This window comes from Eleginops maclovinus, chromosome 17, assembly GCF_036324505.1.
Source record: "Eleginops maclovinus isolate JMC-PN-2008 ecotype Puerto Natales chromosome 17, JC_Emac_rtc_rv5, whole genome shotgun sequence".
NCBI lineage: Eukaryota > Metazoa > Chordata > Actinopteri > Perciformes > Eleginopidae > Eleginops > Eleginops maclovinus.
The window spans coordinates 39,482-56,371 of record NC_086365.1 but is presented as its reverse complement, the minus strand read 5'-3'; the positions used below and the strand labels follow the sequence as shown (position 1 = coordinate 56,371).

Here is a 16,890-nt window from a genome sequence, read left to right as displayed (position 1 = left end):
ATCCTCAGAGAGTTCTTAGCCATGAGGTGCCATGTTGAACTTCCAGTGACCAGTATGAATGAGCTTGAGAACGATAACACCAAATTTAACACACCTGCTCCCCATTCACACCTGAGACCTTGTAACACTAACGAGTCACATGACACCGAGGAGGGAAAATTGCTAATTGGGCACAATTTGGCTATTTTCACTAGGGGTGTACTCACTTTAGCTGCCAGCGGTTTAGACATTAATGGCTGTGTGTTGAGTTATTTTGAGGGCAAATTTACACTGTTATACAAGCTGTACACTGACTACTTTACATTGTGTCAAAATGTCATATCTTCAGTCTTGTCCCATGAAAAGATACAGTGGGGCAAAAAAGTATTTAGTCAGCCACCAATTGTGCAAGTTCTCCCATTTAAAAAGATGAGAGAGGCCTGTAATTTTTATCATAGGTATACCTCAACTATGAGAGACAAAATGAGAAAATCACATTGTAGGATTTTTAAAGAATTTATTTTCAAATTATTGTGGAAAATAAGTATTTGGTCAATAACAAAAGTTCATCTCAATACTTTGTTATATACCCTTTGTTGGCAATGACAGAGGTCAAACGTTTTCTGTAAGTCTTCACAAGGTTTTCACACACTGTTGCTGGTATTTTGGCCCATTCCTCCATGCAGATCTCCTCTAAAGCAGTGATGTTTTGGGGCTGTCGCTGGGCAACACGGACTTTCAACTCCCTCCAAAGATTTTCTATGGGGTTGAGATCTGGAGACTGGCTAGGCCACTCCAGGACCTTGAAATGCTTCTTACGAAGCCACTCCTTCGTTGCCCTGGCGGTGTGTTTGGGATCATTGTCATGCTGAAAGACCCAGCCACGCTTCATCTTCAGTGCCATGCTGATGGAAGGAGGTTTTCACTGAAAATCTCATGATACATGGCCCCAATCATTCTTTCCTTTACACGGATCAGTTGTCCTGGTCTCTTTGCAGAAAAACAGCCCCAAAGCATGATGTTTCCACCCCCATGCTTCACAGTAGGTATGGTGTTCTTTGGATGCAACCCTGCATTCTTTCTCCTCCAAACACGACGAGTTGAGTTTTTACCAAAAAGTTCTATTTTGGTTTCATCTGACCATATGACATTCTCCCAATCCTCTTCTGGATCATCCAAATGCCCTCTAGCAAACTTCAGACGGGCCTGGACATGTACTGGCTTAAGCAGGGGTACACGTCTGGAACTGCAGGATTTAAGTCCCTGGCGGCGTAGTGTGTTACTGATGGTAGCCTCTGTTACTTTGGTCCCAGCTCTCTGCAGGTCATTCACTAGGTCCCCCCGTGTGGTTCTGGGATTTTTGCTCACCGTTCTTGTGATCATTTTGACCCCACGGGGTGAGATCTTGCGTGGAGCCCCAGATCGAGGGAGATTAGCAGTGTTCTTGTATGTCTTCCATTTTCTAATAATTGCTCCCACAGTTGATTTCTTCACACCAAGCTGCTTACCTATTGCAGATTCAGTTTTCCCAGCCTGGTGCAGGTCTACAATTTAGTCTCTGGTCTCCTTTGACAGCTCTTTGGTCTTGGCCATAGTGGAGTTTGGAGTATGACTGTTTGAGGTTGTGGACAGGTGTCTTTTATACTGATAACGAGTTAAAAAAGGTGCCATTAATACAGGTAACAAGTGGAGGACAGAGGAGCCTCTTAAAGAAGTTACAGGTCTGTGAGAGCCATAAATCTTGCTTGTTTGTAGGTGACCAAATACTTATTTTACCGAGGAATTTACCAATTAATTCTTTAAAAATCCTACAATGTGATTTTATGGATTTTCTTTTCTCATTCTGTCTCTCATAGTTGAGGTATACCTATGATAAAAAGTACAGGCCTCTCTCATCTTTTTAAATGGGAGAACTTGCACAATTGGTGGCTGACTAAATACTTTTTTGCCCAAGTATTTGATACACTGCCGATTTTGCAGGTTTACCCACTTACAAAGCATGTAGAGGTCTGTATTTTTTTTATCATAGGTACACTTCAACTGTGAGTGACGGAATCTATAACAAAAATCCAGAAAATCACATTGTATGATTTTTAAATAATTAATTTGCATTTTATTTGATCACCTACCAACCAGTAAGAATTCTGGCTCTCACAGACCTGTTAGTTTTTCTTTAAGAAGCCCTCCTGTTCTCCACTCATTACTTGTATTAACTGCACCTGTTTGAACTTGTTACCTGTATAAAAGAGACCTGTCCACACACTCAATCAAACAGACTCCAACCTCTCCACAATGGCCAAGACCAGAGAGCTGTGTAAGGACATCAGGGATAAAAAAATTGTAGACCTGCACAAGGCTGGGATGGGCTACAGGACAATAAGCAAGCAGCTTGGTGAGAAGGCACCAACTGTTGGCGCAATTATTAGAAAATGGAAGAAGTTCAAGATAACGGACAATCTCCCTCGGTCTGGGGCTCCATGCAAGATCTCGCCTCATGGGGCATCAATGATCATGAGGAAGGTGAGGGATCAGCCCAGAACTACACGACAGGACCTGGTCAATGACCTGAAGAGAGCTGGGACCACAGTCTCAAAGAAAACCATTAGTAACACACTATGCCGTCATGGATTAAAATCATGCAGCGCACGCAAGGTACCCCTGCTCAAGCCAGCGCATGTCCTGGCCCGTCTGAAGTTTGCCAATGAGTATCTGGATGATCCAGAGGAGGAATGGGAGAAGGTCATGTGATCTGATGAGACAAAAATAGAGCTTTTTGGTCTAAACTCCACGCGTCGTGTTTGGAGGAAAAACAAGGATGAGTACAACCCCAAGAACACCATCCCAACCGTGAAGCATGGAGGTGGAAACATCATTATTTGGGCATGCTTTTCTGCAAAGGGGACAGGACGACTGCACCGTATTGAGGGGAGGAGGGAAGGGCAATGTATCGCGAGATCTTTGCCAACAACCTCCTTCCCTCAGTAAGAGCATTGAAGATGGGTCGTGGCTGGGTCTTCCAGCATGACAACGACCCGAAACACACAGACAGGGCAACTAAGGAGTGGCTCCGTAAGAAGCATCTCAAGGTCCTGGAGTGGCCTAGCCAGTCTCCAGACCTGAACCCAATAGAAAATCTTTGGAGGGAGCTGAAAGTCTGTATTGCCCAGTGACAGCCCCGAAACCTGAAGGATCTGGAGAAGATCTGTAAGGAGGAGTGGGCCAAAAGCCCTGCTGCAGTGTTTGCAAACCTGGTCAAGAACTACAGGAAAGGTCTGCTCTGTAATTGCAAACAAAGGTTTCTGTACCAGATATCAAGTTCTGTTTTTCTGATGTATCAAATACTTACGTCTTGCAATAAAATGCAAATTAATTACTTAAAAATCATACAATCATACATACGATTTTCTGGATTTTTGTTTTACATTCAGTCTCTCACAGTTGAAGTGTACCTATGATAAAAACTACAGACCTCTACGTGCTTTGTAAGTGGGAAAACCTGCAAAATCAGCAGTGTATCAAATACTTGTTCTCCCTACTGTATATACATAGTTTACAACCAATAAACCAGTATTTAACTTACATGAGCGTGATTCATTGCATTAAGGATGCAGAACTTGGGTGTCAGTGAGTACATTTGAACACAAACAGGTATGTGGAAACAACTTAAGTACTCAGATGGAAATAAATGATGAGCAGTACACGTATGGGCATTAGTCATGCAGTCAGAGACTGAAATGAGAACACTACAGTCATTTGAACAGTCATTTCTACATTAATTTACACAAAGTTTGTGAAATGACTGTAGTGTTTTCATAGGGTAATTGATGACTTGCATTTGGGTACCGAGTACTGAGGTGGCAAATTTCAGTCTCTGACTGCATGACTAATGCTCATACATGTACTGCTCATAATTTATTTCCATCTGAGTACTAAAGCTGTTTCCACATACCTGTTTGTGTTCAAATTTACTCACTGACACCAAAGTCCTGCATCCTTAATGCAATGAATCACGCTCATGTAAGTTAAACACAGGTTTATTGATCGCAAACTATATACAGTGGCTTGCAAAAGTATTCACCCCCATTGGCATTTTTCATGTTTTGTTGCTTCACAACCTGGAAGTAAAATGGATTGCTTGAGGCTTTGCATCATTTCATTTACAGAACATGCCTACAACTTTGAAGATGTTTTTTATTATTATTATTGTGAAGCAAACAACAAAAAGGACAAAATAACAGAAAACTTCAGTGTGCATAACTATTCCCCCCCTAATGTCAGTTCTTTGTAGAGCCACCTTTTGCGGCAATTACAGCTGCAAGTCGCTTTTGATAAGTCTCTATGAGCTTGCCACATCTTGCCACTGGGATTTTTGCCCATTCATCATGGCAAAACTCCTCCATCCAGATGTTGGATGGTTTCCGTTTGTGAACAGCAGTCTTCAAGTCAAACCAGAGATTCTCAATTGGATCGAGGTCTAGGCTTTGACTAGGCCATTCCAACACATTTAAATTATTCCGGTGAAACCATTCGAGTGTTGCTTTAGCAGTATGCTTCGGGTCATTGTCCTGCTGGAAGGTGAACCTCCGTCCCAGTCTCAAATCACAGGCAGACTGAAACAGGTTTTGCTCTAGAATATCCCTGTATTTAGCACCACCCATCTTTCCCTCGACTCAGACCAGTTTCCCTTGAAAAACATCCCAGAGCATGATGCTGCCACCACCATGTTTCACTGTGGGAATGGTGTTCTTGGGGTGATTGGATGTGTTGGGTTTCCGCCAGACATAGCATTTCCCTTGGTGGCCGAAAAGTTCAATTTTAGTCTCATCTGACCAGAGCACCTTCCGCCATACATTTAGGGAGTCGTAAACAGTAAGGAATTGTTTTTCTGGTACTCTTCCATAAAGCCTAGCTCTATGGAGTGTACAGCTTATTGTGGTCCTGTGCACAGACAATCAAGTCTCTGCTGTGGAACTCTGCAGCTTCTTCAGGGCTACCTTTGGTCTCTCTGTTGCATCTCTGATTAATGCCCTCCTTGCCCGGTCTGTGAGTTTTGGTGGGCGGCCCTGTCTTGGCAGGTTTGTTGTGGTCCAAAGTTGTTTCCAGTTGAAGATTATGGATTTGATGGTGCTCCGTGGGAAAGATGTGGATATTTTTTTATAACCCAACCCTGACTTGTATTTCTCAATAACTTTGTCCCTGACTTGTTTGGAGAGCTCCTTGGTCTTCATGGTGTGATGCCTCTTGCTTAGTGGTGTTGCAGCCTATGGGGCCTTTCAGAAAAGGCTTGTTTATACTGACAGATCATGTGACACTTAGATTGCACACAGGTGGACTTCATTTCACATTGGTTGCACCAGAACTTTTTAAGGGCTTCATAGCAAAGGGGGTGAATACATATGCACATGCCAATGATCTGTTTTTTATTTTTTTTAAGTATTTTTATATTTTTTTTCTCATTTCACTTCACCAATTAGACTTTTTGTGCATCTCCATCACATAAAATTCAGATTAAAATACATTTCAATTACAGGTTGTAATGTAACAAAATAGATAAAAAGCCAAGGGGGGTGAATACTTTTGCAAGGCACTGCCTGGCCAAAAAAAAAGTCACACACTCTAATATTTTGATGGACCGCATTTAGCTTTGATTACAGAATGCATTCGCTGTGGTATCGTTTCCACAAGCTTCTGCAATGTCACAACATTTATTTTTGTCTTGCATTTATTTTTCGCCAAGATCTTGTATTGATGACGGGATAATCGGACCACTGCGCAAAGTCTTCTCCAGCACATCCCAAAGATTCTCAATCGGGTTCAGGTCTGGACTGTGGTGGCCAATCCATGTGTGAAAATGATGTCTCATGCTCAGGGTTTCTTTTTCCTTTGTATAATAGTCAATGAAAAAAATTCCCAGTTTGGGATAAATAAAGTATTTCTGATTCTGATTCATGAACAAAGATAGAAGCTGAAATTAAGACTTCTTTATTTGTTAGCTCCTTAACCATCTCTTCTGTGCATGTGGGGTTACAGTGTGTATGTGTCAGTGTTCTGTCTGTGTGTCTATAAGTACAACTCTGAGTCACTGGAATGGGAAAAAAAACATTTTTTTGTTGTCATGATTATTGTAATTTGATTATTTATAGTGGTAGTAGACTTGGATGATTATTGTGTATACTGAGATGACGATGTGTTCCAGGTCACTTGGGAAGGAAGAAGAAGCTGAGACTCTGCTGAAGCACTCCATACACTTCGGTCCACATTTTGCTGATGCTTACTCCAGTCTGGCATCACTCTATGCTGAACAGGTGAAACATCTCAAAGATATAAGGAGGACACTATAATCATCATCTCATTATTAATACTAATAGTAATTAAGCTTTATTTGCTTTAACAATTATGCACACAATACGAGAGGAACTGAAAATATGACTTGATAAAAGTCACAGGTCATATCAGCACACATGCTACAATAGAAAATAAAGAAAAATAAAGATGACAGGAGATATTGCTCAGTATAGGCTAGTTTTTTTAAAGTATGTTTTATGTTGTCTATGAGCAGTATAGTGAGCTGTGGTATTGTCTTTGTCTACTGTAGACCAAGATAATGTAATTTAGGAGTTGTGAATTAATGTTTCATCTGTATTCATTGAATCTGCTTTCTTCCACAGAAACGCTTTGCTGAAGCCAAAGAAGTGTATTTGGAAGGAATAGGGAAGTGTCCGGACAGTTCCGACCTGCATAATAACTACGGAGTGTTTCTTGTGGATACTGGTGAGTTAAACCCAATGGCTATCTGGCCCCAGGGCTGATTGGTAAATTGATGTCTTGGCTAGACAACTGGGTCGGATAATCTCCAAAACTGCAGGTGTTGTGGGGGGTTCCCGGTCTGCAGTGGTGAGTACCTACCAAAAGTAGTCCAAGGAAGGAAAACCAGTGGTCAGGGTCATGATGTGCGTAGGGAGCAAAGGCTGCCCCATGTGTGCCAATCCAACAGAAGAGCTCCTGTAGCGCAAACTGCTGAATCAGTTAATGCTGTTTCTGTTGGAAAGGTACACAGCAGAACACACAGAGTATTGCAGTTTGTTGGGAGAAATGGAAGAAGTGTGCCTGGTATGTTAAATTACGTTTTCTTTTACATCATGTGGCTGGGTGCTTGTGCATCCTGGTGCCATGGAAGACATGACACCAATATGCACTATGGGAAAAAGGCAAGCTGGCAGAGGCAGGGTGATGCTTTGGCCAATATTCTGCTGTGAAACCTTGGATCGTGCCATTCCTGTGGATGCTACTTTGACACGTACCACCTACCTACTTAAACTTGTTGCAGAGTAAGAACACCCCTTCATGTATGTATGTATGTGTGTATGTATGTATGTACAGTGGGGAGAACAAGTATTTGATACACTGCCGATTTTGGAGGTTTTCCCACTTACAAAGCATGTAGAGGTCTGTAATTGTTATCATAGGTACACTTCAACTGTGAGTGATGGAATCTAAATCCAGAAAATCACATTGTATGATTTTTAAATAATTAATTTGCATTTTATTGCATGACATAAGTATTTGATCACCTACCAACCAGTAAGAATTCCGGCTCTCACAGACCTATTAGTTTTTCTTTAAGAAGCCCTCCTGTTCTCCACTCATTACTTGTATTAACTGCACCTGTTTGAACTTGTTACCTGTATAAAAGAGACCTGTCCACACACTCAATCAAACAAACTCCAACCTCTCCACAATGGCCAAGACCAGAGAGCTGTGTAAGGACATCAGGGATAAAATTGTAGACCTGCACAAGGCTGGGATGGGCTACAGGACAATAGGCAAGCAGCTTGGTGAGAAGGCACCAACTGTTGGCGCAATTATTAGAAAATGGAAGAAGTTCAAGATGACGGTCAATCTCCCTCGGTCTGGGGCTCCATGCAAGATCTCACCTCGTGGGGCATCAATGATCATGAGGAAGGTGAGGGATCAGCCCAGAACTACACGGCAGGACCTGGTCAATGACCTGAAGAGAGGTGGGACCACTGTCTCAAAGAAAACCATTAGTAACACACTACACCGTCATGGATTAAAATCCTGCAGCGCACGCAAGGTCCCCCTGCTCTAGCCAGCGCATGTCCTGGCCCGTCTGAAGTTGCCAGTGACTATCTGGATGATCAAGAGGAGGAATGGGAGAAGGTCATGTGGTCTGATGAGACAAAAATAGAGCTTTTTGGTGTAAACTCCACTCGCCGTGCTTGGACGAAGAACAAGGATGAGTACAACCCCAAGAACACCATCCCAACCGTGAAGCATGGAGGTGGAAACATCATTCTTTGGGGATGCTTTTCTGCAAAGGGGACAGGACAACTGCACCGTATTGAGGGGAGGATGGATGGGGCCATGTATCGTGAGATCTTGGACAACAACCTCCTTCCCTCAGTAAAAGCATTGAAGATGGGTCGTGGCTGGGTCTTCCAGCATGAAAACGACCCAAAACACACAGACAGGGCAACTAAGGAGTGGCTCCGTAAGAAGCATCTCAAGGTCCTGGAGTGGCCTAGCCAGTCTCCAGACCTGAACCCAATAGAAAATCTTTGGAGGGAGCTGAAACTCCGTATTGCCCAGCAACAGCCCCGAAACCTGAAGGATCTGGAGAAGATCTGTAAGGAGGAGTGGGCCAAAATCCCTGCTGCAGTGTGTGCAAACCTGGTCAAGAACTACAGGAAACGTCTGCTCTCTGTAATTGCAAACAAAGGTTTCTGTACCAAATATAAAGTTCTGTTTTTCTGACGTATCAAATACAGGAAGAAGGCCGGTAGGATATTAAAGGACCCCAATCACCCCAGCAACAATCTGTTCTGTCTGCTGCCGTCTGGCAGACGGTACCGCAGCATCCGGACCAAGACTACCAGACTCAGAGACAGTTTTATACCACAGGCTATAAGACTGCTGAACTCCTGAGCTGTGTGAATGTCTACTCACATCTTTTTATAGTACACACATACATATATATTTATATATTATACACAACTGCCATACATATCTGTTTAGTGTACACATATCTATATATTATACATATCTGCCATATACATCTGCTATACATAATATATGCATCTGTCCATACCTCCTCATTCAACAGTGTAAAGTGTTTAAATACTTTCAATGTATTCCACATATGTATATATTTCACATCCTCAAATCTTTATTGTTGTTATTGTAAATATTCTTCTCTCTTTTTGCACTATTTTATTTATCTTATCTGCACCATGTATGTTGAGTTGTTGGAGGAGCACACGACATAAGATTTGTCAACATATACGTAATATATGCTGTGCATATGACCAATTAAGCCTTGAAACCTTGAAACCTTGAAACTTATGTCATGCAATAAAATGCAAATTAATTATTTAAAAATCATACAATGTGATTTTCTGGATTTTTGATTTAGATTCCGTCTCTCACAGTTGAAGTGTACCTATGATAAAAATGACAGACTTCTACATGCTTTGTAAGTGGGAAAACCTGCAAAATCGGCAGTGTATCATATACTTGTTCTCCCCACCGTATGTATGTATGTATGTATGTATGTATGTATGTATGTATGTATGTATGTATGTATGTATGTATGTATGTATGTATGTATGTATGTATGTATGTATGTATGTATGTATGTATGTATGTATGTATGTATGTATGTATGTATGTATGTATGTATGTATGTATGTATGTATGTATGTACGTGTTTATGTACTACATACATAGGTATTCCCTAGTGGGGCGCGGAGGTACTGGGGGGCGTGTGAAGCTTGGGAAGAAGTTGTAAACTAACATTGGTTGCAGGCTCTTTGATACAATTAAAATAAATGTATATAATAGATTTGAGTGGGAGAAGTACTCAAATCTTGTACTTGAGTAAAAGTAAAAGTACTCAGATCTTGTACTTGAGTAAAAGTATAAGTACTCAGGTCTTGTACTTGAGTAAAAGTAGAAGTACCAGAGTGTAGGAATACTCTGTCACAGTAAAAGTCCTGAATTCATAATGTTCCTCAAGTAAAAGTAGAAAAGTATTCTCATCTAAATGTACTTAAAGTAGCGACAGTAAAAGTAGTCATTGTTTGATTCTTCCATTTCAGAATAATATCTCTGATATGTTTTATAATTATTGATCATTAAAGTATTCTCAGAGCTGGTAAAGGTGCAGCTAGTTTGAATGGCTTTGTATACTGCAGGATAGCTGCTGAATTTACTCCAGGTGAACTAAAGTCTGATTTAAGGGTTCATTATATTTACCATCATTAATCGAAATCTGCAAAGTAACTAAAGGTATTAATACTATTTAGTCGAGTAAAAGTACCACATTTACTTGTAAATTGTAGTGAAGAAGAAGTACAAGTATCTCTCTACAAGATGATTTGAGTAAATCTAATTAGTTAGTTACTTTAGGTATTTTATGTGTTCCAACAGCCCAGAATCCACACCAGGGCCGGCCCTGGGCATAGGTGAACTAGGCGCCCTCCTAGCCAAATTGGTGGGGGGGGCGCCGCCGAATTGGTGGGGGGCGCCCTTAAGCATAAATCTTTCTCTTAACCAGGGCCGGCCCTGGGCATAGGCAGTATAGGCGAATGCTAAGAAAACTACGCTAACATTGCATACAGAGCCAATCATGGCCCGTCACTACCACCCCTGTTTGTTATCAATAACATGTTAGTGGAGCCTCAGCATGGCCCAGTCACCTACTGTATATGAACGAGTCTCTATGGCAACATTAGCTCACCTTGTCATCGGTGTGTTAACGGGGATTTGGCTGACAAGCTTTCTAAACGCACTCTATCTTTTTCTTTTCTTTTATCCTAGCCTGCACCTCTCCATTGCGAGCAAGCAGCTCTCAATCGTGAATCGGTTTCTGCAGCCATCTTAACCACCTTACTAAGGTGTCGGAATGTCTTGCGATGTTTGTATATTCTTAAAAACAAAACACCACATAATTTCGGGTTAAAATGTGTTGTAACTGCGTTACTGAGATTTATAATGGGTATTATATTACACAAAATTCAGAAGTAATGCATTATATTACTGCGTTACAGCAAAAAGTAATACATTACTGTAACTCTGTTACTTTTGTAACGCGTTACACCCAACACTGGCCATATCCATACAAAACATGTCTGTGAAGTGTTTTGCTCAAAATACCAAACAGATCCCCCATTGTAGCATGCCTCACCCTGAAGTGCTGATTCTGTGACTGTAGCTTTAAATCAGTGGTCTCCAACCTTTTTAAGCCCAAGATCCCTGACCTTCACCTTGGTGAGAGGCAAGATCTACCTATTTAAGCGTTGAAAGAAAAAGACAGCCCAGATTGTACTTCCAACTTGACGCCTTTTATTCAGGCTAACTGTATTTGAATTACGTGAAATGCTTTGGTCCTACGTTCAAATTTATGCAACAAAAACACTGTAACTAGCTTATCAAACTGGCCATAGCTACACATCAACTTCAATTCTAACACATCAATTTCAATTCTAAATTATTCAATTTCATTTCAATACAAAAAGAAAAGGAATTTGGAATTTGTGGAATTTTCCACATATAACAGTATTTTTTTATGGTAGACAAGCAGATCATATCAAGTGTTATGCTTATCCACTGAAGCTTCATTCAAGTCACATTAATATCAGCATTTTAGAAAATAGAGCTGTAATGCTAACAAAATTCTAAATGCAATTAGTCCAAGTACAGCTTCATGTCCAACACAAAAAATAAAGGTGTGGCCTATTTCCTTTTGTATGAGGTTAGTACTTTGTTCATAGAAGGCACACACACACAAAACACACTAGCAGTGAGCAGATCACATGCAGTGTTATGCTTATCCACTCAAGCTTCATGCAAGTTACATAACATCTGCATTTTAGAATATATATATCAATAAAATGTATTATTATTATTATTATTATTATTATTATTATTATTATTATTATTATTATTATTATTAATAAAATAGAACTGTAATTGTGTTTTAACAAAATTCTCAGTCAGTGTAAATAAGCTCAGTGCAGTTATGTACCATCTTATGCATCATCACTTTTCACATTGCCATCAGATGTCAATACTGGCATATTACTCACCCAGGTTAGTGAGATGGCTGTGACTGAATACTGTCTGTGAGTGCTTTGTAGTTTGGCTCATAGCTACTGACAGCTAGTCTGAGACAGTCTGTGAGGTGTTTGTCAGTGAGGCGGCTCCTGTACTTTGATTTAATTATTTTCATCTGTGAAAACGCCATTTCACAGAGGTAAGTGGATCCAAAGTGGGCACTCACTCTTAGTGCACATGAGGTGATGAGTGGAAACTTCTCCCTGCTGACAATTCCCCAAAATGTACTGTCCCGTGATCTTACTTTCAGCTCAATGCCATTTTGCAAATCAACCAACTCCATGTCAACCCCACTAGGCAGAGCAAATACCTGCTGGAATTTGGCTGCTACCTGTTCCACATCAATGGTCAGGAATGGGTTTAAGACGAATGCAGCAATATCTTCCATGACGTCCAATTCACTAAAGCGCCGACTGAACTCTGCTGCCACTTTGTCCAGGTGAACACAGTACTGCTCAGGGTGAAAAGCGTCCTTGTCACCGATGGCCTGTGACATTTTCTCCAGGTTGGGAAAGTGTGTCAGCCTCCCGTTTTTCAGCTGTGTGTTCCAACACCGAGCTTGGCCTTGAACGCATTCACTGCGCTTATCATGTGGGGCAGGTGTCGGTCTTTTCCCTGGAGCTCGTTGTTCAGTGCGTTCAGTTTTGCCGTCAGGTCTGTCAGAAACCCTAGATCCAGCAGCCACTGATCATCTGACAGCTCCTCATGCTCCTCGTTCCTTGTCTCCAGAAAAGTCTTTATCTCGGGCAGCAAATCAACAAATCGGTGCAGCACTTTGCTGTGACTCAACCACCGGACATCAGCGTGGAGGAGTAGGTCTCCATACGCGGCATCGAGCTCATCCAATAACGCCTTGAATAAGCGGTGTTGAAGCGCTTTTGCTCTAATCGAGTTGATCAGTTTGACCACCAGAGTCATAACTTGAGAAAAGTTCACGACCTTCCCCACCAAGGCCTGCTGGTGAATGACACAGTGGTAATTCACGAAGTCAGGAAAATCATGGTCATTATGGCACAGCGCAATAAATCCAGCGCGCACACCGCGCATCGATGGGGCTCCATCAGTGGTAATTGCCACCAGTTTGTGAATCGGGATGTCATTATCGCGGACATATTTTTTAAACGCGTTGTAAATATCCTCACCTCTCGTTCTCTCCTTTAAGTGCAAAAGAGTGAGCAGATCCTCTTTTGTTGTAGAGTCCGGGAACGCCATCCTGACAAATACAACAAGCTGAGCTGTGTCCATTACATCCAGGGATTCATCAAACTGTAGTGAAAAATATTCACAGTGTGACAAATCTTTTAACACTTGTCGATCCACGTCCCCTGACATTTCCTCGACCCTCCTCGCCACTGTATTGGGGCCAAGCTGGACACTGCGGAGCGCGGTTTTGATGTTGTCTTTGTTTTTGAAGCCGTTGAAAACCGTCTCTGCAGTGATGGCCATTGCCTTCTTGAATACATCGCCATATGTAAAAGGCTTCTTGTGTTTAGCCAAAAGGTGACTAATACGAAATGAAGCTTCAGTCGCAGCCTTATTTTGAGCAGCAGGTTTTGTGAAAAGCGACTGCTGAGCCTTCAACCCAGCTTTCAGCTCAGCAACTTTCCTAGCGCGGATTGCGCTCTTGGCGGGGAAACTGTCTTTGAATTTGTCGGGGTTAGTGTTGTGGTGCCGCTCCAGATTTCCTCTTTTAGACAGCGCCAGAGTTTGGTGGCACAGCATACAAACACACTTGTCTTTCACCATGGTGAAAATAAATTCCTCTTCCCATTCCTCATGGAAATTATACGTTTTCGACTTCTTTCTCGGAGCCTCCGCCATGCCAGCTGACATCATTGCCGTCTACTAGCTATCACCTGCTAGTGCCGTATATTGTCATTTTGCGACAGTTATTGTGCCAGTATCCTTCTTTGATCTTATTCGTCAATTTAATGCCGCCTGTTCTATTATTTTGGGGATCTACAGGGAATGTTTCAAAGATCTACCGCGATCGACGGGTTGGCGACCACTGCTTTAAATGAACTAGCTGCTGCTGGCCACGCCCCTTTGGAGTGTCATGATCTCTCTGAAGAGAGTTTTCTACTGGGAGAAACTCAGCTAAACGCTGCCGTGATTAATATTAATATATGGGGGGCAATAGGTTTTAAAAGACATTAAAAAGTGCATTTTGCATAATGGGGGGCCTGACTGAGTATGTTTGGGAACCACTGGTGTACAGGAACTTCTGTGCAGAGTAGGGGCTGGAAGTTCCATGGTCAATATGTGCAGCACCCCCCCCAGCGGTGGCTGAGAATGACAAAGTTAAGATAGTACAAAGTAATCCCAAGTGATATCAACATCAGGAAGAAGGCACAGTAGGAGCTCTGGAAATACCATGGGCTAAGAGAGGAGCTGGAAAAGATGTGGAAGGTGAAGCAGCAATGGTTCAGTAGTGATCGGGGCACTCTGGGCAGTAACTCCCAAACTGGGATTTTGCTGTACAGTGGCTCCCAACAAATCCCAGGAACAATATCCGAGAGCAGTCCTTGGAACAGCTGAGATACTGTGCAGAACCTTAAGGTTCCCAGCAGACATGTACACTCGAGTCACATGACTTGGACTCGAGTCAGACTCGAGTCATGATTTTAATGACTTCAGACTTGACTTGATCAAATTCGGCATGACTTGCGACTCGACTTGGACTTGAATACTATTAACTCGAGACTAGGGTTGGGTACCGATTGGGTTTTATCCGATACCGGTGCCTACTCGGTATTTTTGAAACGGTTCCGGTGCCGAAACGGTTCTCGAACCGGTACTTAAAAAAACGAAAATGCACACACGTTGTCAAAAAAGAATACCCTTTTATTTCCAGGGCCAAATTGAATTACAATACAGTATTAACTTAAATCTTTAAACAATATAAATACAAGTAACATATAGTAATAAATAAACCAATATAGAGAGTCCCAGCCTGGGACTCTCTTCTATTTGTCCGACACTGGCTGCTGCCGTTGAAGTGCTTGGCCTTTCGTCACGTAATTTATCAAATACGGTGCATTGATCGGCTTTTAAATAAACTCCATGCACCGTCAGATGTTTCATTAAATTAGAAGTGATACCTCCCTTGCATGCTATTGCTTTAAGACATGTGTTGCATGTCGCAGAATCTGCATCCTTAGATGTGAAATGAAGCCAAGCCTTGGAGCGTTTTACTTTCGGCATCTTTATTGATCCTCTCACTCAGTTCTGATCAATCAGAACAGCAAAGATGCAATTGCGCCGCGGAAGGGAAGCCTAGTCGAGAGCTGCATGTCCAGTCGAGAGCTGCATGTCCGGTCTGCATCTGCCTCTCTCTCTCTCTCTCTCTCTCTCTCTCTCTCTCTCTCTCTCTCTCTCTCTCTCTCTCTCTCTCTCTCTCTCTCTCTCTCACACACACACATTTGGAGGCACAACCAGAGAAAAATGTATTTTCCCGATGACTGTACCCGTATTTTTCTCTCAACTGTACTGATTTCTGTTGCACAGATGTTCTAGTTGTGCACAGATGTTGAGCACACTGTTGTCAAAGACACACACACTCACACACACACACACACACACACACACACACACACACACACACACACACACACACACACACAACCAAACACACTTGCAGAGGCAACACCTGAGAAAAAAACAACCTTCTCATTTTAGTTTCTCTCTCTCTCTCTCTCACTCACACACACACTGACACACACACACACTTACATTTTGGAAGCAACACCTGAGGAAAAAAAATGGTTAACTTTTCATTTTCCTGATGTGAACCGTAAAATATTTTTCTCTCTCTGCTGTTTTTGTAATGTAGTTTTGTAATGCAGATTAAACATTGTTTATTGAAATATTAAGTCTCTCTGTAATTAAAGGAAATTGTTTATGTAACTGTAACTGGCATGCTCAAGCACTGCTTTCAGACATCCACACAGCTCAAATGCCTCACTGGTCAAGGCACTTTACTAACTTTATGGTCACATTGGTGCCTTCCGTGCTAATACAATTCAAACCCAATATTCACTCTCACATCCTCTCTAAGATACTTTGAAGGTCTTAGGGCGCATGTGTATATCGTAAAAGATTTCAATACAGAAACATTGAAAATATTTCAATCTGTATTTATAAAATTAGAATGTAGATTAGATTGATGTTAAAATGATGATCGATGGTCTAATAATTGCAATATTAAGTGAAGAGTACATGTTGAAAAAGATTGGGACTTGGACGTGACTTGGCTTTGATGTGACTCGGACTTTGACTCGACTTGCCCTTCTCTGTCTTTACTTGGGACTTGACTTGGACGCGACTGCTAAGACTTGGGACTGACTTGTGACTTGCCAAACAGTGACTTGGTCCCACCTCTGGTTCCCAGGCCTCTGGTAGAGTCTGAAGGAAGGAACAACAGACCTCCCTGGATGGGTCAGATAGTTATACACTATCACTATTCAAAAGTTTTGAGACACCTCCACGTTACATCTACAGTAGCTTTTATGAGATCCCATTCCAAATTCTTAGGCATTAATATGAGGTTGGTCCCCCCCCTTTGCAGCTGTAACAGCCCCCAATCTTCTGGGAAGGCTCTACAAGATTTTGGAGTGTGTCTGTGGGAATGTTGGACGAGAGGGCCAATCTTCGTTCTAGTTCATCCCAAAGGTGTTCAGGGGGGTTGAGGTTTGGGCTCTGTGCGGGCCAGTCCAGTTCTTCCGTACCAAACTCATCCAACCATGCCTTTATGGACTTTGCTTTGTGCACTGGGGC

At 42.0% G+C, this 16,890-nt stretch overlaps 1 protein-coding gene across 6 annotated transcripts in view; it reads left to right on the top strand.

Annotated features, from left to right (window-relative positions):
• Positions 1-16,890, top strand: part of tmtc1 (transmembrane O-mannosyltransferase targeting cadherins 1) — a 128,802-nt gene that overhangs the window by 80,645 nt on the left and 31,267 nt on the right. For all 6 annotated transcript variants that reach the window (XR_010167797.1, XR_010167796.1, XR_010167795.1 and 3 more), the window contains 2 exons: positions 6,176-6,284; positions 6,648-6,750. Coding sequence is in view for 3 of the 6 variants with exons in the window: in XM_063905481.1 (XP_063761551.1) it covers positions 6,176-6,284; positions 6,648-6,750 (212 nt within the window). In the remaining 3 variants the exon portion in view is untranslated. The remainder of the gene's footprint in view (positions 1-6,175; positions 6,285-6,647; positions 6,751-16,890) is intronic.